The 23,490-nt window shown below is 32.1% G+C and overlaps 2 protein-coding genes across 2 annotated transcripts; one reads left to right on the top strand and one right to left on the bottom strand.

Annotated features, from left to right (window-relative positions):
• Nucleotides 1-187: 187 nt before the first annotated feature.
• Nucleotides 188-3,126, bottom strand: LOC140989510 (rho GTPase-activating protein 2-like). The gene is made up of 4 exons (XM_073458721.1): nt 2,698-3,126; nt 1,494-1,614; nt 1,038-1,391; nt 188-939 (listed from the first exon to the last, which is right to left on the bottom strand). Exons 1-4 carry the CDS (start codon nt 3,012-3,014, stop codon nt 367-369), a joined length of 1,365 nt encoding a protein of 454 aa, XP_073314822.1. The 5' UTR covers nt 3,015-3,126; the 3' UTR covers nt 188-366.
• Nucleotides 3,127-13,179: 10,053 nt separating this feature from the next.
• LOC140989501 (sister-chromatid cohesion protein 3-like) lies at nt 13,180-23,026 on the top strand. Its single transcript, XM_073458710.1, is given in 22 exon segments — nt 13,180-13,441; nt 13,563-13,755; nt 14,305-14,462; nt 14,541-14,633; nt 14,891-15,051; nt 15,136-15,372; nt 15,478-15,622; nt 15,719-15,897; nt 16,009-16,154; nt 16,248-16,375; nt 17,076-17,249; nt 17,395-17,556; nt 17,631-17,831; nt 17,896-18,033; nt 18,116-18,319; nt 18,444-18,588; nt 19,933-20,039; nt 20,328-20,462; nt 20,677-20,942; nt 21,563-21,687; nt 22,589-22,842; nt 22,844-23,026. Coding segments are annotated over 22 exon segments (3,474 nt in total). The 5' UTR covers nt 13,180-13,396; the 3' UTR covers nt 22,922-23,026.
• Nucleotides 23,027-23,490: the final 464 nt, after the last annotated feature.

Genomic DNA, 23,490 nt, shown 5'->3' with positions numbered 1-23,490 from the left:
ACTGGCGTGTTGAAATATAATCATTAATTACTGATTCTTCTAAAACAGACTCACTTACCCCACTCAACATGTATTGCATTTTTTGCTACACAATTACATATGGTATAATAAACCTTAAACTCTAATTATTTGACAAGTAAATATTTATATAATTGAAATTGTTATACAATATATATTTGTGTAGCACAAAATAAAGAAGATGATTTCATTCCGAGCAAAAGGCTCTGGTTCAGTCCTGAACTGAAAAGTGACTTACAACAATCAGATTAAAATCATTGCAACATGATGAATCCTAAGACTTACGACAGAAATTTACAGAAAGTTTGTCTAGCTAGTCAAACAGATGCATAAGGATCACAAGACTGCTCAGAGATCACAGATTCTGCATGGTTCTCCGACGTTGCCGGACATGTTTCTTGAATCCATTTTATGGATAACAGAAACTGAACCTGTTTTTGAGTCTTCACCGTTACTCGTGCTAAGTCGAGAACTCTCTTCTCTGTTACCGGATGATGTAAGATAAGAATCTGCAATGAACGTAGAATTACTAGTGGGACTCATAAGCCCACTACACAAAATACCTTCTAATCGTTTCCTGAAGCCGTTTTTGGCAGCAGTCTCATTTTTCTCATCTAGTTGTCTTAAGAAATTCTCTTCTATCTCGCTCAACGACTCTACTTCACATTTTTCATCACTGCATGGGCTGTACAGAGCTCTCGAGTCATCCTCTGAGGCCTCTGGGGTCGGTTCATGGCTAGTTTCCATCTCCTGTCGATTTTCGTATTTGCCATCACTTCGTGTATCCAAAAAATGAGGCGACAAGGGTGAGTACCCTTCGCCAGCAGCCTCCTCACGTTGACGCAGTGTTCTAATTATCAATGTCTTCAATAAGTTCATCACTTGAACAGCATGCATGAGAGCTGTCAATGGATCTGACATCTAGCAGAAGACCGCAAAATTAAATCAGCTCGGTCAGTTTAGGTAGAAATTAACAGAGCAGAATTCGAAGATAAACGTAAATGGTTTTCATGGATGACCTGAGTCATGTTTGGTGCAAAAACCATAGCGATATTTCTTGCATTCATTTTGTTAAATTCTTCTAGCTCGACAATATCAGCCATGAGGTCAATTGCCCAGCCAAGAAGTGCTTTTTCGGTTGGTCTTAGCTGATTAACAAGCTCCACACATTCCTCCTCTTCAACGCTGCATTGCAAAACCTGCTCAGGCGAAAGCCCATCAAGAACACCAGATGGGAGCTCCCGAAACCAGGCTTTGATCAAACCTGCCAAGCAGTGGACTTCAATGTCTTCAGGCACAATGCCCCTGTTGAGCTGGTCTCTGACATGTCTCTCTTGGCTATTCTCCGGGTTTATCCGAAAAATTCCCTCAGACTACAAAGATTTCAGATACAGATGTTGGGCACTTAAAAGGTTAAACCAAAGTATTACAATCAGAGAAACGTTTGGCATGAATTTAAGTCAATGTTAGCTCACCTCGAGACCACCTTGTGCATATAGTCTTTCCTGCATTAAAAGCAGAATAGCTGGGACACTGTTACCTCGTGCATCGTACGAGCATTGCATTGAGTCTGCAGAGACTCCAAATACACTAACACTACAAAATTGAATCCAAGAAGCCTGTAACTTGCCGAATATAAACTTTTAAAAAACCAACAATCTTTGTTATGAAAACATAATCTCTTTCTCAGCAAATTCTAGTATTGGGATATGGCAACAGTGCTAGATGAAGTTACAGATATAGGCAGATGCATGCATCAATCATTGATCCATCCCCTTATCAGAAAACATACAACACCTTTAACACACTCAATTCAGTAGTAACGAATCAAACCTTTCATGGTCCTTGAAGCCATAAAACTTCAATTTTCCAATGCCCACGGAGCTAACCGATAGCTTAGTAAAAGAGACTTCATGCGTAAACTATCTTCGAGAATATTACAGGTAAATTTTTTTAAAAAAAATTTGAGATGTGAGAAAACCACCTTGCTCAGCATCTGCTAGTAGCTTTCAGGAGTCCATGAATCCTTAAGAGTACAATTTACTAGCTTCATGATGTCCTCTTTTTATAACTATGATTAGCCAATCTTTATCCATGCTCCATGGGAGATGGAAAATTTAAATATATACGGATTGTTAATTGTTTCATTAATTGGGGACAATATTTCTTAGCAAGTTCACGATATTTGATAGAAAAGGGCCAAAAGGCTACAGGGCTGTGTGTATTATGGGTAAACAAATCCAATTTAAGGATTTCATGATAAATTCAAAACTAATCAAACAAGATCCAAAGCATGTTCCGCCAAGACCCATATTGCTATTTAAACACAAATCTTGTTTCCTCCTTTTATCCATAGATTAATTACACTACACATTTTCAGAGCACGGGCTAGCAACCATTGCAACATGAGATTCTAGTTCTCATATTAAACACAGAAACAATAACCCAATAACCCTCTACATAGTGCCGCAGATCTAAACTCAGAAAATATAAAAGAAAATTACACATCGAAATACTCCTAGAAATCACCAAAAACAGGTTCGGGAACATTTGAAAAAATTAGCTCAGTATACACTACAAAAATGAACGGGATTTCGATTTTTTCATGGTACCCAAAAAGGCGGAATATGAACAAATGGAAGACAATAAAGCATAAATCTGGAACAACTTTTGGCATACCTAGCACTCGGAGCTTTACACGGAACGTCCACCTCAAATTCCACAGGCAGACCCAAAAAACCATGGAATCTGTCAAAAGTGACGTGGGTCAAGTGCTGAACATTGGTGGGCCACCCGATCTCCATGTGACGAACGGCGGATATCACCTCTCTCTCCGCCCTATCCACACGGCAGGCTGACACCATGGACTTCCTCAAAGCCGATAGAATGAAGTCCAGAAGAGACAGCTGCTGGTCTTCCTGCTTCTCCCGCACCTCAGCCACCGCAGATTTCGAGCTCGTCCCGCCGTCCCTCGTCACCATAACCACCCCGGTCATGACTCTCTCTCCCCCCTGTCCAGAACGCCGTCGTTTTGCTCGAGAGGAAAGGTTTCAAATAAGGAAGCTGAAGTTTGCTTTAAAGACTATATATAATACTCATATGTTGCATTGAATACAGGTTAGTTGGTTTCTTTCTTTTTCGGGTTTGATGTGATATTTACTGTTTATTCAAACGGCAGGTTGTTTCAAAATCTCTCCACATTTTTTCAAATTTTCTTCTAATATCTTTTTTAAAAAACATTAAAAAATAGACATAAAAATTTAGGTATTTAATTTGCATATTTTGATATACAAGCTTCTCGACTTTTAAAATATCGTCGTTTTTTCTGTGCTCTAACGATGTAAACTTCGTCTATATAACGTGAATAATCGAACATTTTCTCATTCTCAGTCTCATATGTTTATACGACCATCTCGATTTTATAAGTCTATATCATATTAAGACCATGTATTTTTGGCAAATAAAAATCATACAGAAGCAAACCAGATCTACCGTAGTCACAAACGAAGCACTGCCATTGATTTTGTCATGCAGAAAGAAGCATCCAAATCATGCGCCACATGATTCCTTGTAATATGACTCTCCAGTTCTTCGTTCTAGTGTCGGAAATGTTAAAACATGGTGAGGAAATCCGATACCTGTCCAAAAATCTTAAACATTTTGACCCCGAAAATAAGGTCTTCGTCATCCACAAATGTTGTGTTCCAATCCATTGGGGCATCAGGACGTATGAAAACATATATTCAGACCTAAATAATAAATTAACTAAACAAAAATAAAACTTTTATATGACGGACGAGCTCGCCCCAACCCACAACCCAAACAAGTTCAACTTTTTTAGCCCTCCTCCAAATGAGTTGATATTTCATCAACCCAGCCCGCCATGTTGAACCAAGTGCATCATTGTATTATTAATGTATTATAATAAAAAAATCATAATTGTGTAGATACTCATGCATATCTCGTGAGATCGTCTAATGATTTAAATTTTTGCAACAGATCTCCGACCTGATTCATGAAATATATTATTTTTTTGGTCGAATTATTATTTTTCATTGCAAAAATATCATGTTTTAATTATATTATAAAATAAAATCGTGTAATATATGCTGATTTAAGTGAAAATTATTTGACCCATAAACATATTTATTGGGCCTAAAAAATAATCTAAAAGCCCACATAAACTTGAAAGCCCATAAGCAAAAGTCCAACAGTTGAAAGTCCAAGAGAGTTGTAGTTGACCCAAGAAAAACACGACGCGACGAGTTAAAGCCACTATCTAATATGGAAAATCGTGGAATACAACCTAGACTAACATGTGGAATGTGACAAAAAGCAAGGAAAAAAATCAAAAGAAGGATCGACAAAAATCAACAAAAATCTACAGCAAAGCTCTGCAAAATTCTCTCAATTCTATGTCTGTTTATTTCAATTTTCAGTAGTCAAGTTTCTTAATTTTTTTATATATTCTTTCAACTTTATTGTAAAAATGTCGTTCATATTCATAACGACGTATTTAAATTTTATGTTGTTCATGGATTTTCTCTACGATTTCATAATATTTTTCAGTTTATATTTATCGTTTTGAAGCCTTACCGAGAGAATTAGAACTAACGATCGAATCAGGACACACAACGTTTGATAAAGAAGTCAGATTATTTCACAATTTGGGCACGTTCACGCACCTGGAACGCCCCGCAAGTTTCGTGAGAGACGATATTATTTTTTATTTCAAAAGCAATACTTTAAATTTGTGCACGGTAGGTGTGAATATATATATATTCACGAGATCGTTGCACGGAGATCTACTCATATATATTTTCGTTATAACTCGATTATATAAATATACTAGTATTTAACCCGTGCGATGCACGAGATGATATCATTAAAAATTAGTGAAAAATGAATAGACATTTAAATTTTAAAAATAATATAATTATAAAAACTATTTTTTCAATAATTTTAAAAAATTTTCTTAAATACAATGCATGTCGATTAATTTTTTTGGTTAATAATCACTATCATATATCAAAATTTTAGATTGTGTTAGTCTAAGACAATGACATGATGCTTATCGTGTTTAGTGTATTGATGTCGACCACCAACCTTAATAGTTAATACATTTTTAATTCTTTAATTTTTGAGAAGCTATATATTATTATTTTTTAACATGTGATAAAAAATATTTTTAAATCAAATTCAATAAAATTAATGAGAAATACTTTTTTTAAAATTCAATAATTTCATCTAAATCCACATTCACAAACAATTTTGTGACGTGACACGTTTTTGATACATTTGAATGATAACAATAATTGTTTCATCAATATCTTTATCCAAATGAGTTGTGATTTTATCTTCAAAATCTCTTCATAATATACACAACAGTCTATTATTCCTAAAGAAAAATGAAATATGCAATTATAAATAAATTATGTACAAACCAAAAAAGTTATTTTATTAACATTTATTATGTGTATTCCAAAACAATGTCAATAAATTTTATAAAGTGTCTCCTAATAAGATGCGTACTTTATTTAGAATTGATTTAATCATTTCTATTACGGGACATTTTATACTATCATGTATCCGTAAACTTTGTAATATAGAAAAAAATTATCACATTAGTAAATACATAATAATTAAAATTTTGTACAAATAGAAGAATAATATTTTTTACTTCTCGATCATGAAAGTCAAATTTCGAATTTAATATCTCATTGTTTCCATAAATATGTAGTTCATAACAACGAACAAATCTAAATTCAAACGAACATTACATCTTGGAAGGATTCAACTCAGACATGGTGCTGAAAAGATAAGTCATTTCAGAATTCAATTTTGGAGTAGATAAATTTAGTAAGATAAATAGAATAAAATTGGTTTCTAATATAATATGCAATATTGCATTATTTATAATTTAAAATTCAAATAAGACATCTCAATGGACAAAAATTATACATTGGATGCTTTTGACATAATTATATCATACATTAACTCTTTGAAATTATGGAAATATCGAATTGCATGCATTGGGTGTCAACATATCTGATTATTGAGAGTAATTTAATGTCCAATTGAAACTCTTTTGAATCTATCTCTTTTAATTTTCTTGGGCTCTCTTATTTGAATTTTTAAGAAGACAATTCAAGATATACAATATAGACATGGTTTTTGGAAGAAAATTATAATACATTAATTATTTCAAATTAAGANGAAATACAATATTTAATTAGTTTATTTAATTTTTCTTAAAATAAAATTGGTTGATTATTAAAAGTTATCATTACAACAATGNGTCCATTGAAAAACATTGTTGTAATGATAACTTTTAATAATCAACCAATTTTATTTTAAGAAAAATTAAATAAACTAATTAAATATTGTATTTCCTTTTTTGTAAGTGATTTGGGCAGAAAATTACTTAAAATAGTAAAATGTATTTTTGAATGATTTACCTCACGAGTTATACTAAACATTGCAATCATTTTTATTTTAAATTTATTTATACAATTTTTAATTAACTTGATTGATATATTTAAGACAAAAATTTTAATATAGTTTATGTTTTCAATAGAGTTTAGTTTCAGTTTGAATAAAAAAAATAAAAAAAACATATAATACATAAATTACATTTGAATTAATATAAAAATTAATTAAATTCAAAATTGAAATAAATGAATTCATATAATCAATGGAAGCAATAATTGAAGTGATCATTTATTGCAGTACACATATGTCAATATTCATGATATATATATATTTTTTAGAAATGACATTTTGACTGATGCTGAACATTGCAATCATATGTATTTAAAATTTATTTATACAGTTTGTAATAAAAATTTAATATATCATAGTAACACAAAATCATATCATAAATTAAATTGATTGACATCATCAATGTAAAAATTTTAATGTAGTTTATGTTTTCAACAGATATTAGTTTCAATTTAAATAAATAAATAAACAACATATAATACATAAATTATATTTGAATTGATATAAAAATAAATTAAATTCAAATTTGAACTAAATGAATTGATATAATCAATGCAATCAATAATTGAAGTTATCATTCATTGCAGTACACATATTTAAATATTCATGATATATATTTCTTTTTTTAGAAATGACATTTTGGAGGGAAATTACTATTTTTGGCAAAAACTCTGCTTTTATATATACTAGTTTTTCACCCGTGCGATGCACGGACAATTATTTTATCTAATTTATTATTAAAATTAGTATGTATGATAATTTGTTTACTTTCTCTATAATGTGACTTTCATAATATAGATCTTAGCAATGAAACACTGAATAATAGAGTCATTTTTGTATTTCGCTTGAAAATTAATATTACGCTTGTAATAGACAATGAATGACATAATGTGATTATCAATTATATTGTACTTACATATAAATTTATGTGCTATGTAGAAAACAATAACTCTAACAAAATAAAATGATAAACATGATACACACTTTTAATATGGTTTTAATTTCAATAAATAATTTAAATTAAAATACAAATAAACTAAATGGATTATAGATCATATAATTAGAAAACAAAAAAAAATTACAAATTTTGAAAAACTCCTTTAAATACAACATTTGTCGTTGAATTTTTCAGGTTGCTATCACTATCACATATCAAAATTTTTAGATCCTTAGAATTCGTAACTCTGGATATAACAACGTACACTTGACCATAACTTAAAACAGGGTTCTTCAAAAAAGTCCTACATAAGACAATGATTGCCCCATACTTCTGTTGATTGTCATTGCATATGATACAATCAAATGATACTGTCTTTGTTGAAATTTAAAAGGAAGCCTTAGATTAGAAGTCATCAATGACATTTTTGGAATAAGCACTTTATGACCTACATTACTTACAGTAAGAATTTTTCCTTCCAAAACATGGTTTCCGAGCTTGTCACGATTAATCTAGTGTCATTGCATAGTCCAAGAGAATTATCTATGTTGGAGATAAAGTACTTTATTTAATTAAAAAAATCATATCATTTGTAATATAACTTAACTGAGATATTGATGTTGGAATCAGCATCTTGAATGAACCATGAAAACTAAATTGTTGAGATACTCTGGCTCTCAAATCCATATTTTCTGTTTAAATATTTACAACAAAAATTAATTAAAATAAATGGAACTAGTTCTAAAAGAAACACTTATAATGATAACTCACAATATAAATGTATTCAAGTAAAAAAAAATAGTAATTGATATTAATATAAATTTATTTTACATGTATTATTAACAATAGCCAACTATACAACTTCATAATCAATTTTGGCCTTGAAGTAATTTAACTAACAAAATTGGCATGCTGAGTATGTCAAATTTCATAAATATATATTTAATTCTAAATATTTTAATTAACAATTTTTCCATGTTTATTTTGCATGGATAAAAAAATAATAAAATTGTAGTTTATATTAAATTGACATACACTTATTTTTTAATCATCTATATTAATTTGGGAATTGTTGGTCTAAGATTAAGAAGAAAAAAATGATTTTATACTATCATTGAAATAAATATATTAGATCTCAAAAATAAAATCAAATTAAAAATTAGTTCATCTAAAATGTAGATGAAAATTTTTAATTATAATAACCTTACATCTATATATATTTGTCATTAATTTTAAATTAAATGATTTCAACGGAGCACAATTTTTGAAACATGTTTCAAATTTTCATAATTGATATTTAAATTTTGAATAACAATTTGAATTTGGTTTATAATTCCCAGAATGGAATTTAATTTGTAGATTTGAAATGCAATTTAATTTGGTTTGTAATTCCAAGAAGAGATTCAATTTTCAAGAAGTTATACATACAAACATTAATATGCAGTTTTAATAATGAATTAAATATATTTAGACATTTATTATAATATATCTTACCACATTTTTCGTTTATTTCTTTTTTTAGAATGTCATTTAGGTAGGAAGTTAATGATAACTCACAAGATAAATGTATTCAAGTAAAAAAAATAGTAATTGATATCTAATATAAATTTATTTTACTGGGATTATTAACAATAGACTACTATACAACTTCATAATCAATTTTGGCCTTGAAGTAATTTAACTAACAAAATTGACATGTTGAGTATGTCAAATTCCATACATATATTTTAATTCTAAATATGTTAATTAACAATTGTTCCTTATTGATTTTGCATGGATAAAAAAATAATAAAATTGTAGTTTATATTAAATTGACATACAATTATTTTTAATCATCTATATTAATTCGAGAATTGTTGGTCTAAGATTAAAGTTGATATATTGAAGAGAAAAATGATTTTATACTATAATTGAAATAAATATATTAGATCTCAAAAATAAAATCAAATTAAAAATTAGTTCATCTAAAATATAGATGAAAATTTTTAATTATAATAATCTTACATATATATATATATGTGTGTGTGTGTGTGTGTCATTAATTTTAAATTAATAAAATGATTTCAACGGAGTACAATTTTTGAAACATGTTTCAAATTTTCCGAATTCATATTTAAAATTTGAATAACAATTTGAATTTGGTTTATAATTCTCAAAATGGAATTTAATTTCTAGATTTGAAATTTGAAATGTAATTTAATTTGGTTTGTAATTCCAAGAAGAGATTCAATTTTCAAGAAGTTATACACACAAACATTAATATGCAGTTTTAATAATGAATTAAATATATTTAGACATTTATTATAATATATTTTACCACATTTTTCGTTTATTTCGTTCTTTAGAATGTCATTTAGGCGGGAACTTACTAAATTTAGCAGACAACTCTGCTTATATATATTTAAATAAAGAAAATAAAAAACTTNACCAACTTTCTTTCCTGTTTTACCCTTTTTAATTTTTTATATTTATTATTTACTATTTATTATAGTTGAGCCCCTAATAATAACCGCTCTATGAGGACATCAACTTTCTTTCCTATTTTACCCTTTCTTATTTTTTATATTATATTTTTCTTAACAAATAATATTATATTCACCGTCATAAGGAAACTGCTCACGTGAAAAATAATATTATTTCTTCTCCAAACTAGCCACTGTGAAAAATAAACTCTCTTCTTTATGTTGTAACGTCATTATGTTGTAATATCATGAATATTTAATATATCAGCCACATGTATTCAAGAAACACGCAACGCGTGTGCCACAGTTTTAATAATTTGAAACCTAATAGCTTTCGGTTGGTCACCTGTTATTTCGTCATTTTATTATATTATTTAATATTTATTTGATTAAATGGCCCAACTTATCCTATTACCTAATAAAATTGGATTTAATAAATTTTTATTTCTTTAATCTATTTGACTTTGGCAATTCGAAATAATCGATAGATTTTAAAATGGACAAATAACTACTGAAATATTATTCATTCTAATCGAATCTTTATATAGACCAAAATAAAGTAAAGTTCCTGATAACGTATGCCCACTGTATTTTATAAACAACAGATATTTATTTAATAAAATATATGGTGTCCATTAATTCAAAACAACGTATATCATAATATAGTGACTTTTTATGTATACATTTCTCAAGTTTGAGGGCCTTCAAGGCTTTCCCAGTGTAATAATCAATGTCTTTCTGCTCGTATCGTGTGTTTGTATAATTATTATTATTATTATTATTTTTTTATAAATTATCTGTTCTCAAAAAGTCAAAAACTGTACTTGTAAAAATTAAAACAAAATTTAAAATTTTATATTTTTAATTAATTTCTTGTAAATTTTTTCACATAAAGTTAATTTATCATGCAGAAAGAGAGTTTATATTGGATTTTAAAAAAAATTACCATAATACTAATTGAGTAGGTCTCACGAATTTTTATCTGTGAGACAGATCAACTCTACCGATATTCACAATAAAAAGTAATACTCTTAACATAAAAAGTAATAGTTTTTCATGGATAACCCAAATAAGATATCTGTCTCACAAAATACGACCGGTGAGATCAGCTCACACAAGTTTTTGTCATACTAATTTATCTCTATTGGACTCAAACTTAATACATGTTTAATATTATGCCCAAACTTTATATATAATAATATAAGATATTACCTAACCCAACTCTCATGACCCCGAAAAGAAAACATATTAAAGCACAAAGCAACTTTAAAAATAAATATATTTTAATGTATGCAACATTATATACCCTAATATATTAATAAATTTCATTACATTCAATTTGACAGAGCTCAAGGATAAATATGTAATTAGGATGGATAGTAGGAGACCGTTGGGAGCCGAGCTGCATTGTCGCCGCAAAATATGCTACCTCCAACTCGGGTCTGCCTTTTACTGTCAACGGATAATAAACAAAAGGGATTTGTATTTGTTTATTGCTCCCATATCTTCAAAATCATTCTGCTTTAATTAAATTATAATCTCAAAGTTTTTGTGCAAGTTCTATCTTATGTAATTCAATTAAAAAAATTCTTAATAACTAATCATATCTATGTTTGCATGTAGGTGTTTGTTATTTATTTTGTAGGCTTGCCAAAAGGTGTTGTTTGACGCGGATTTGTGAGAGGAAAATATATATTATAAACTAAATGAAAATAGATCTTGATTCGAACGTTGATTATATTTACATCGGTTTAATGCAATCAAAGTGAATAAAATTGTCGGAAAGACAATTGATACCTTATGGATGAGCCCATTACATCTGGCCTATCCCTATCCTAAATGGAAGACAAGTCCATCAAGGTTCCAAGTATTTTCCTATATTATTTTTCACCAGCACCTTTCGCTGCTCTCACCTCATATCCTCAGTCTTTGACTTGAGCGTCGGAGGGGCTACGCCAGGACATCCTCCCGGCCACCTTCTAATGATCTTATTCTTGATTTCAGGTTCAAGACAATTTCAAAACCTGCGTCTGGACTAGTGATACTTGTCGGAATCGGACCCTAAATTTCTCGTAAGTATCAACAATGATAATTCTTCAAATGGTAGGAAGACATGAATATGCCACTAAAAATTGAAATACTCGTCTTTTTTTTTATTACAACACACACTGGAGAGGGAGATCGAATCCGAAGAGGGATCCATCTAATCTAACGGATGAGATTACTGGACTAAATCCCGATATCAAATACTCGTCTTTTACTATATGAAATATGACCGATGATGAATTGGTCAACCCTTCAGTTAATTTCCTCTAATAGGCCGGCCTCCATTTCTTTCCTTGGGCTTTTGTTACTATTTTTGTTTGGGCCAATGTTTTAATTTTCAGGGCCAACAATTATTTATTATTTTAAGTAGAACTCTGAAACTATATATATTAAAATATATTAAGTTGTATTTAGATTGATAAATTTAAATATTTTTGTAGTTTTAGATAATCAATATCATAAAATTCAAATTCACTCATTGTAAATTTATATAGTATTAGGATGAATTTACCGTTCACCCAATAATAAAGGTATTTTAGAATCCATTATATTTTTGTAACTAATATATAAATAAATAAAATATGAATTTAATATTTAATCTACTTTTTTATCGTTAACAACAAACTATAATCGAAATTCATAAATTTCAAATCTATCACCCCAAACATATCATACGCTTATTTATGTACAAATTTAAAATATCAATCTCAAAATCCACGTCAACAAAAAACACAATCTTAAAGTATTTTACATTTTTCAAAAAACTTGAACAAATAAAACACACTAACAGAAATGTAAGCAAAAAAATTACAGCATATACATACATATTGCAAGTAGAAAGTTTTAAAACATATTAAAAAAAATAAATAAATCTGTTAAATATGTATATGACTGAGATTTAACATCAAAATTTCTTGTCAATTACTTAAATCTGTTGAACATGTAAATATAATCACTTTTTATGTTAATATTTAACATCTTGTTATTTTTTAAAAAATAAATAACACATAGAAACTAAAAAGTTGCACGAAATAAACATTGCATTAAAATTTTAAATTTCAGAACTCAACTACTTAAAAAGGTTAACTTTTTAATTTTATTCCTTAATATCAGCGTTGCAAACACACACACACACACACACACACACACATATATATATTTGTTTCTACACAATATTTATTATATGGGAAGAAATATCAGGTTAAAAAAAAAAAAATCTTACTAGCAAATTAACCAACGAGCAATCGCACGCACTCACTCTGGAGTACAAATATGGAATTCCCGCTCCGCTGTCATTTTGCTTCAGCCTCCGCAGCACAATTTTGCTTTGGCGGGAAAATCAGTTCCCTTCTTCAGAGCAGAGGATTCGCGAACAAGTAAACGAACTCCATCCACCATTGCCGTGGTTTCTGTCGCCGCCGCTAGGTATTTCATGGAAGAAGAACCAGTAGCGCTGGACACCGTGGCTCGTCGTTCGGTTAGTAAATTAACCATCACTAGTGACCGTATTACCGCTCAATTATGCTGTATAACTTCCATTATCTATTATTATTTTTTTTTACTATTTTTGCGTTTTTATGATGTCTGTGTTTGAGTAGAAAAGGGCTAGGGTTCCGGTTAGGTCTGCCGATTTCACGCGCATGGACAAAGTTGACGTGGGATTGGAGGAGGAGAAGGAAGAATCTTCTGACGATTTCCAAGAACCTTGCCGAAAATATAAGCGTAACAAGGCTACTGAAGATGCATCGACCTCGGCTGCAGTGGCTCGCAAAACTGACATGAGCTTAATTGGTAACCTGAACTTCCCTTTAGGTTTTTAAATTTAGTTTTTTTAGTGGTAGGGTTTTTGGATTACCACAGCTATGTTACTGGAGTAAACAGAAAGATTCCCAAACTCGAACTGAAGCATTTGAATCTCAACTATAAACCTCCAATCTCTGAAACCAAACTACCCGGTGGCCGGTGGTAGTTGCGAGGGTGTGTGATAGATTTTCCTACCCACCTTGTGGAGCTGGACCAATATTTATGACCTAATTTGTGATTATCTTAGTTATATACAGTGACATTTCGTATTTTATTTAATAAATTGCAATTTTTTCATAACGCGAGTCTTATTTTTTTCTCGCTCGCTCGAGAGCTGGCCATAGTGGGGAATGTTGAGCTATGTTTTCGTTTATTAATTTTGGTGAATTGTTCAAAAAGATCGTTGTTTTTAAAACCTTTTAGGTGATGTTGCTTTTCTTATTTATCTGCTAATCTCATGTTAAGTGGTCTCTATGGGGTATGTTGAGTTTTGCCTTTTTCCCGTTAGTGTTTATTTTCCAACATGCATATTAGTAGGCATACCGCTTGCTTACCTTGATAAAAAAGGAAATGAGTTTGCAGAAGCTATCAAAAGTGATGGGAAAGGAATTCCTGATGTGGTCAAAAGATGGGTTGAACTGTATGAGAGAAACCAAAAGTCTGCAACAGCTGAGCTATTAACTTTACTTTTTGAGGTCATTATATTTTGTAAATGATTATATTATTTTTTTCATAATTCACTCTGTAACCAATACTGCTATAATCACTTGTAGGCATGCGGAGCAAAGTATCATCTTCATGAAGAGGATCTAGATGAGACCGATGTTGACGATGTTGTTGTTGCTCTTGTTAACATGGCCAGAAAAGTATTCTCTGCCTTTTTTTTAAATATAAAGTCGTCCTTGTGTATATTTTCTTTCCTTGGGATTCATTTGTATATAATTGGATGTCAATGGGATTTTTTTTCTAATTTATGAAGAATATTATATTTCATCTTTGAATTATCTGGTAGTTTAACTTCAATTTTCCTGTACGACTTCACAAATTAATGCACTCTGTGCAGTAAACGTAAATACAAAGAAGCTAAGAGACATTAGTTTTTTCTTAATTTCTTGGAACATAGGGTGAAATTGAAGATTATCGAAGTTCAAAACGGGACTTCAAGAATTTCAAAGATAATCTTGTCTATTTTTGGGACAATGTGGTAAGTGAATGCCAAAATGGACCACTGTTTGATCAGTCACTCTTTGATAAGTGCCTGGACTACATTATTGCGTTGTCATGGTAAGAATTTGGAAGTTATTTCTAGGCAATTTCAATTTAAGCTGGCGACAGCATTTTGCTTACACTTGTCTTGGTATGTGTTAGCACTCCTCCTAGAGTATATCGTCAGATTGCCTCATTGATGGGTCTTCAGCTAGTATCGTCCTTCATCAATGTTGCTAAAATGCTTGGTGCACAGAGAGAAACCACTCAGAGACAGTTGAATGTTGAACAGAAGAAAAAGGTTGAAGGACTTTGAGTAGAATCACTCAGTATACGGTTATCCACAACGCATGATAAGATAACTATCATGGAAGAGATGATGCGGAAAATTTTTACCGGGTATGATTATTAGCCAAAGTGGATCAGTTTTTTTTGTTACTTTTATTTTGCCTGGGAATTCATGTTCTCTTGTTTTAATTTATACGAGAAACTTATTTCTTGAAGGCTATTTGTACATCGTTATCGAGACATTGATCCAGATATCCGAATGTCATGCATAGAGTCACTTGGGGTGTGGGTACTTTCATATCCCTCACTGTTCTTGCAGGATTTGTATTTGAAATATCTTGGATGGACACTGAACGACAAAGTAAGTTATAAATGGTGAATGTAAATTTATTGCAAGGGTGATAAGTTTTTATTTTCCCATGTTACTCGACATTTTTCTTTTTATCATAATTTGAAGAGTGCTGGTGTAAGAAAGGCTTCTGTTCTGGCATTGCAAAATCTTTATGAGGTGGACGATAATGTGCCATCACTTAACCTTTTCACGGAGAGATTTTACAAACGGATGCTTGAACTTGCTGACGACATTGATATTTCTGTGTCAGTATGTGCAATAGGACTTGTAAAACAGCTCTTGAGGTAAGCTAGTAATGACTAATCTTGCCAATTAATTGTGGTTTTGAAATTGTTTTCCATTCATGGTGATTAGACATAACATTATTTTGACAAGTATGTTTGGGTATATTGCAGACATCAACTTGTGCCTGATGAAGAACTAGGTTCCTTATATGATTTATTGATTGATGATCCACCAGAAGTTAGGCATGCAATTGGAGCATTGGTTTATGATCATTTGATTGCGCAGAAATTCAATGATTCACAACCTCGCTCAACAGGTTTCTTTCACCTGTTTACTAATGCTTTTGCTTCTTTTTTTTCCCTTTTTTCTTTTGGCATTTTTTTGTCTAAGTAAGAGGTTTCTGTTGCAGGTGGTGATAACGATTCTTCAGAGATTCATATCAATAGAATGCTACAGATACTAAAAGAATTTTCAGCAGACCCTGTTTTGAGTTCATGCGTCATTGATGATGTGTGGGATTATATGGGGGCCATGAAAGTAAGTTACATGGATTAATGGAAATCATTTATACTGTAATTTTGTGCTTTCAAGTTCAGTTTCCATTACTGTTGAGTTGTAGTTGAAGACGCAGAAGGTAAATGTGTAGTTATGTCCAAGATTAATGAGGTCCTCCACCACTTTAACTCCTTTCCAAATTTGAATAGAAATGAAAGAAAGTAAGAAAAGCAGAAGAATATAGGGATATGAGTCAGGACCTTTTATAACTAACCATAATTTTCTTCCTAAGAAACTTTATTGTTAATAAATATAAATATATTTTGGTGTACTAACCAATGATGTATAACTGTAAAGAGTCTTTAGCATACATGTTTGATGATGATGATGATGATTCATAGTTGACATAATCAATAGTTTCAATGCTCCTTCGCAAATTTTAAGTTTTGATATCTGATTTTGAGGTTGTTATTTCTTCATTTCTTCTGGGGTATCGATATGTTACGATATACCACCTTTATTTTCTTCTCTCGCACTCTTTTTCCAACTAACATGTAAATATATGTGCATCAATTGATATTATGAAACCTCAATAATCTGGATATCAAGCGATGATCTTTTCCCCCCAAAAATTTGAATAGAGATTAGAGCGTCAATAAATTTTTTACATATTGGTGCTGATCTTCGTTAATCTGGCCGAGACATGGCTTTGTTTTTGCTGAATGCGTTGTGTTTCTTGCAGGATTGGAAATGCATCATTCACATGCTTCTGGAGGACAGCCCTTCATCTGAGCTTGAAGAAGCAGATGCTACGAATTTGATTAGGCTTCTGTTTGCGTCCATAAAAAAGGCAGTAGGAGAAAGAATTGTCCCTGCGACTGATAATAGAAACCCTCATCTGACTAAAGCTCAAAAGGTTTGTAAGATTTCAGTTGCATCCCCTTCTTGTCACTTGGACTTTCGTTTTGCACTGACTGCCTATGTGTTTTCCCTTGTTTTGTATCGTTCTTTCTTTATCATACTAGAATTATGTTTTAAGTTTTTGTCAAAAAAATTTCCAGGAAATGTTTGAAAACAATAAATGTGACATAACTGTTGCCATGATGAAGACCTATACTCAACTCCTACGAAAATTTTTGTCTGACAAGGACAAAGTGTCGCCTCTTGTTGAAATTATTGTTCACTTGAATCTGGAGCTTTATTCACTAAAGAGACAAGAACAGGTATGATTATAAATCACTTGGCTATGAGCAACTTACCAAGGAGTAGATTAAGTATACATTCCTTCTTTTTTCAGAATTTTAAGGCTACTCTTCAAATTATGAGGGAGGCCTTTTTTAAGCATGGTGATAAAGATGCTCTGCGATCATGCGTAAAAGCATTTAAGTTCTGTGCCACTGAGAGCCAAGGAGAGTTGCAAGATTTTGGTCAGAATCAGGTCAAGGAGATTGAGGACGAGATAATGGTGAAATTAAAATCTGCATTGAAAGATGTTGCGGTATTCTTCTTATCTTCTCTATAAATTAGTGAAGTTGTGAGAGTTGACATGTTTTTCTCTGCAGAATGGTGGTGACGAATACTCTCTGCTAGTAAATCTTAAAAGGCTGTATGAAATTCAGTTATCTTGTAAAGTTCCTCTTGAAAGCTTGTATCAAGATCTGGTGCATATTCTTCAAAGTTTCAGAAACATAGATGAGGAGGTCTGTGCTTTGCATGTAATCTTTTTGTAAAACTGATGTCTCTTCGGCACTTGCTGATCATCAGATGCTTGTGCTCATTCAGGTTATTGCCTTCCTGCTTCTGAATATGTTTCTACATGTTTCCTGGTGCCTACAATCTGTCGTGTCCAGTGAAACAGTGTCGGAGACATTTGTATCTTCTCTTTTATGGAAACGAAATGCCTTGTTGGAACAACTTGAGTACTTTCTTCAAACTCCCATTAAAATAAATGTTGATGGAGGATCCGGAAATCAGCTAGCATATAGAGTATGTCCATTTTGCGGTGATTACATAATCATGCATTTGTTTTTATTTCTGCATTCCTTTTATGCGTTCTAAGCTGTGTTTTTACATGAAATAAAGATTAACGACTTTGTTCTGTAATCTACAGGTCTGTGCTGTCCTTGCTGATTTTTGCTGTTTGTTCAAAAAGACTAAATTTAATTCAACTAAGCTAGAGATATTAGGGTACCGCGCAGATGAGTCCATCATCGAGAAATACTGGAAAATGTGTGAGCAACTTCTCAATATTTCAGGTAATAAGACAAGTACGTTTGTTGGCTAGATGGAGCTTTACTTTTTTGGCATATTTATAAGTTTGTAATTTGTAATTTAATTCCAAAGGTTATGATCATTTGGAATTTTGTGACACAAGGTTTAGTTCAAGTCCCATGTTTACGCTGTTATTTTTCCCCATTTAGTTTCTGTAAATTTTGGTTGAAACATTGTGTGACTTATCACTTTCATATCTCTGTATGGCGAAATGATATGTTTGTATGGCCTCTTTGAAGGTCAATTCTTGTTGCACTTTCCAAATTTTGATGTTTATTTCAGTACTACCTTTTGCTTGGCTTATTATACTTTGCACATATTGTTTTCCTTCTTTCCCCAACATTGACATTTCTGTCCCTGAAAACGCATAAACATAGATAGAAAGAGAAATAATTTTCTGGAATAACATCACACAGAAACATAGATAAAACGAGAAATCATTTAATACTTCATTTCTGCAAATAACTAATTATGCTTTGGATTCAGACATGTCTATTTTGTTGACTTTAAAGATTAAAGCAAACTGTAGTAAAACAAAAACAATTGAAGATACTTACGTGGCACTTATTGATAAAATTAGAAAATAAATACAGTTAGCTTTTTAACTTTCAATTTTTTCGTATCCTATGAATGGAATAACTTCCTATTATCCGCTAATTTTCATCTCTAATCCACACAAAACTTCACAAACTAAGCAGTTGCAACATTAGGTTCGTAAGGTTCTAAACTGCTGTCAAAATTCCGTCCCACTGAATGATTCTGTTTTTTCCCCATCCCAACTTCATATTACATGAATAAAAAGAGACCTGGTATACGAGAGAATATTTTTCTTGTTTATGCTACTGCAAGTAGGAAGTATGTTTGGTTCTCAGTATTCATGCAATATGTGCCTTGTTATGTGTCTGGATAGAGATTTTATAATCATTTTCCAATTATCATGTGTTTTTTTAGAGAGGAACTTTGCATTGCGGAAAAGGTTTTCTTGTTCAACTTCAAAGTCTTGAGCTTAAGTCGTGGAAATAGCGGATACTCCCATGGGCCAGGCTGCATATGTTTAACTCTTCTGGGTCCCCTTGAGTTCAAGGGCTGTCTGCCCTGAATTTGCTTATGTGCATATATACTAGCTGTTTCCATATAGGAACATGCTGTCTTCTCTCTTCTTTTTCAGTTTTCTAAATTTGGTTTGTGTTTTGACAAATACTAAAATGGCATATACTGTCTGACCATTATTATTTTTCTTTCTCCCCTTCACGCTGATATGCTCCTTTAAAGTAGTCTGTATTTGTTTAATATCTTCTCATGTGAAGTGCTCATTTCATGCACTGCAGATGATGCAGATGATGAAAATGGCAACAGAGAATATATTGAGGAGACTAATAGAGATGCTGTCATGTTTGCTCTGGCTAAATTAGTGGACACAGATTCAGTTCCTAAGGTAGCTATACTAGTTTGTACTTTATTTACCCTGAAGGAGAATAGGATAGCTAATTGATCTGTATTGAAATCGCTTATCCTTCCGCTTGGCTAAACTGATCTGCATCGAGTTCATTTTAGGCTTCCATTTTTTTCCCTGGGCGTTTGGTCTTGACATGTTTGCTAATTGTTATGGAAATATTGTAGATAATATCACAATGTGTAGCGCCATCTTAAATTGTGTTTTCCTTTTTGTTTCGCCTTGTGATCAAGGATTTCAGACATTTTCTGTGATTGCCTTCTAATTTAGGAACATCTTGCGCCGGAGATAATTTCTCATCTGGAGACATATGATTCTAGTGTTACTGAAATTGTAAAGCATCTACTTACTGCTTTGAAGAAAAAAGGAGATATTTCAAGTGTTCTTCTAGAAGCACTTAAAAAGGTGATACAAAGTTAAAGGACTTGCTACTTGATCACTGCTTGATTTTTTCATATCTAATCCTTCCAATTTTATCTTATCTTCTTGGTTTTAGAATTTTGTTCATTCTGATAATGTAGTCTGTAGTTGATAAAGAAACAGACTCCTCCTGTAGTTTCTAATTAGCATTTACTATTTTAATGCTATACAATACTTATTTTATATTGTTGTTGGCTAGGCCTACCAAAGGTATCGCTTAGTAGTTTCTTCTGGCAATGATAAATCATTGTCAAGCAAGTCATTTCAGGAATGTAAAGATTTGGCTGCTCGGCTATCTGGGTCATATGTTGGTGCTGCTCGAAATAAGTACAAATCTGAAATTATGAATATTGTCAAAGAGGGCATCAACTATGCATTCTTGAATGCCCCAAGACAGCTGTCTTTCCTGGATGGTGTGCTGCTGCAGTTTATATCGAAGCTTCCTGCGCCTGATGTACTGGACGTGTAAGAGCTCCATCTATGTTTATGCATCTAGCAAGCATAAAGATGACTAGTTAAACATTCTGTTCATACCAATTCCTTGTTTCAGGGGTATAAAAACATCATGTTTGTGGAGTGTGGTTTATGTGATCTTAAGTTTCTTAAACCACCCGAAAAACAGGGTGCTCATGTACTGAGCGACATGAAATGCGTCCACTAGAATGTGTGAATATAATGTGATTGAACAACGATCCTAGCACTCTGATGCTCCTTAATAAGCATCAAAAGTAGTGAATAATGAAAACAACGAGTTGAACTTGCTTGCTATTTATTAGTCAAAGCTGACTTCTATCTGCTTATATCATTATTTTATGAACTATTTGTGTCTGCTTAAATTTATATCCGGGCCCAAAGGCCCCAAACAATTAGAAACAGCAAGTTATTTTTAGGTTTATGAGAATCTTGTCACTTTCTAAATATATAAATGTACTCGAGGTGTATCCCAGAGATGCCTGGAATTCCACAAGCCTTCTTTGTCTGAATTGTTGACCTGTCTCACTTATTTAGTGCAAATTCCTGCTGAGGTAATGATTGGAAATATTCCTAATTCTATCAAGTTAATGCTTTATGCTCTTTCTTATTAGAATGAGAGGAGCAGAAAGAAGAACTGAAAATGCGAATATGGATGAAGATCCTAGTGGGTGGCGCCCCTATTTGACTTTTCTAAACAACCTTCGCGAGAAATATGTGAGAAACGAAGCTGTAAAAGGTATCACTATGCTTCCGCTTTTTTGCATCTTATTTCCTCTCCATCTCTTAATTCTCCGATTTTTTTTTTAGTGTAAAGCACACATTATCTTATTTAAGCATTTCACATCTTTAATTAAAGGAAGGCTGTTTGATCTTCTTGCCTTTTGCATCTGAGATTTGAAGTTTGAACATTACCATGGATCTGAGGTTCTAGATTTTTGTGCTTGTTTTTATCACTTTCTTTTTATAGAAGATGTACTCCACTGAAATATTCATCTTTTGACATCTTATAGGTAACTTGTACTGTCATTTGCGCACCCTGCAAGTACTTAAATGCACATGAACTGCAGGATTCCCATATATAATGTTTAACTCTTTCAAGACTAAATCACGACACTTCTATGCATATTAGGCACTCGGTGTTTGGCTGAATAAATTTGTGAGCTGTGGCCTTCACCATTATAGACAAAGATGCATTTACTTGGTAGACTGGCTATTTTCTCAAGATATTCTGGTCAACGTTATGTGTACTTGATCATTGAGATGATAGTATGATGTATTATTCCATGGCATTTAACTGCTTTGTGGAAGCCGTTTATTTTGATATGCTAAATTGTAAAATGCGTTTAATGGATGCATTAAAACTTAAGACCGTGATTCATTGTATAAAACCAACTCATCAATTTAATAATATTTTACCTTAAAATGAAACTCTGGCAAGTTGTTGCTAGCAGTCACAATTCCTTTTAGAAGATATCACCCATGCTCCGATAAGGCCGACTTACTAACCAAAAGGCTGGAAGTGTGCCACATGCTGTATTGGGGTCATTTTTGTATGCTGTCCATGGTAGATCGTAGTTTGAGGTTTTCAGGACCCTCCATTGCTACAATGTAATTCAAAGTTCTCTTTCATGTTGCAGATGTTAAAGAAGGGATATCTGTGAGACGTCGAGGTCGCCCTCGTAAGAATCAAAATCTACCAGGCAAAAGGCTTTTTGATGAGCAAAGTTCAAGTGGAGAGGATGATTCAATCAGTGGATCCGATCAAGATGCTGGAGTCGAAGAAAAACAAGACGAAGATGAAGAGGAAGCACCTCTGATACATTCACTTAGAGCATCATCCAAGCTCAGATCTTCAAGGGTGGTATCAAAGGAGGACAAGAGGGACCAGACAAAAAACAGTTGATTCTGGTCAAGCCACGGAAGATATGGCTACCCCAAAAACTTCAGATTCCTACACACGCACACTTTAGATAACCATCAGATTATATTTATCTATTGATATACGTGAATAAAAAATCAGCCATATTGAGGCATCACTTTTTGGGTGTAGGAGCTTCCAGTTAGCAACATTTGAGCGGACTTGAGACCAAGAACATGGACTGAAGACAGCATAATGAAACTACTTGTAAATTATGATGTGTAGCCGCTTGTGTTAGATGATCCTGTAGATGTATGTACTATGTACATATATGGGATTTAGTTTATACATTGATGGTCTAAAGAATTGTCCTGATATACTTTTGAGTGCATTGGTTTGTACTGGAATGTGCAGATGAAATAGAAATCAACGGGGGGTAACATTTACATGTCACATACCCTTCTGGGTGTTCCAATATTTTGTTTTATATGTACAATTAAATTTTCTACCCTTCTGGGTGTTCCAATGTTTTGTTTTATATGTACAAGTAAATTTTCTTTATAAACAGGTCAATGAGACCCCTTATACTGAAGTGTAATTTAGCAAAAAAATGAAGTGTAGACTGAAATAACAGGATTCAACCGGATTGAGGCAAGGGCGGGCTATCTCATAATAATCTGG

This window comes from Primulina huaijiensis, chromosome 1 (genome assembly GCF_012295235.1).
Source record: "Primulina huaijiensis isolate GDHJ02 chromosome 1, ASM1229523v2, whole genome shotgun sequence".
NCBI lineage: Eukaryota > Viridiplantae > Streptophyta > Magnoliopsida > Lamiales > Gesneriaceae > Primulina > Primulina huaijiensis.
The sequence above is the reverse complement of the archived record's forward strand: the minus strand, read 5'-3'. Positions and strand labels throughout refer to the sequence as shown.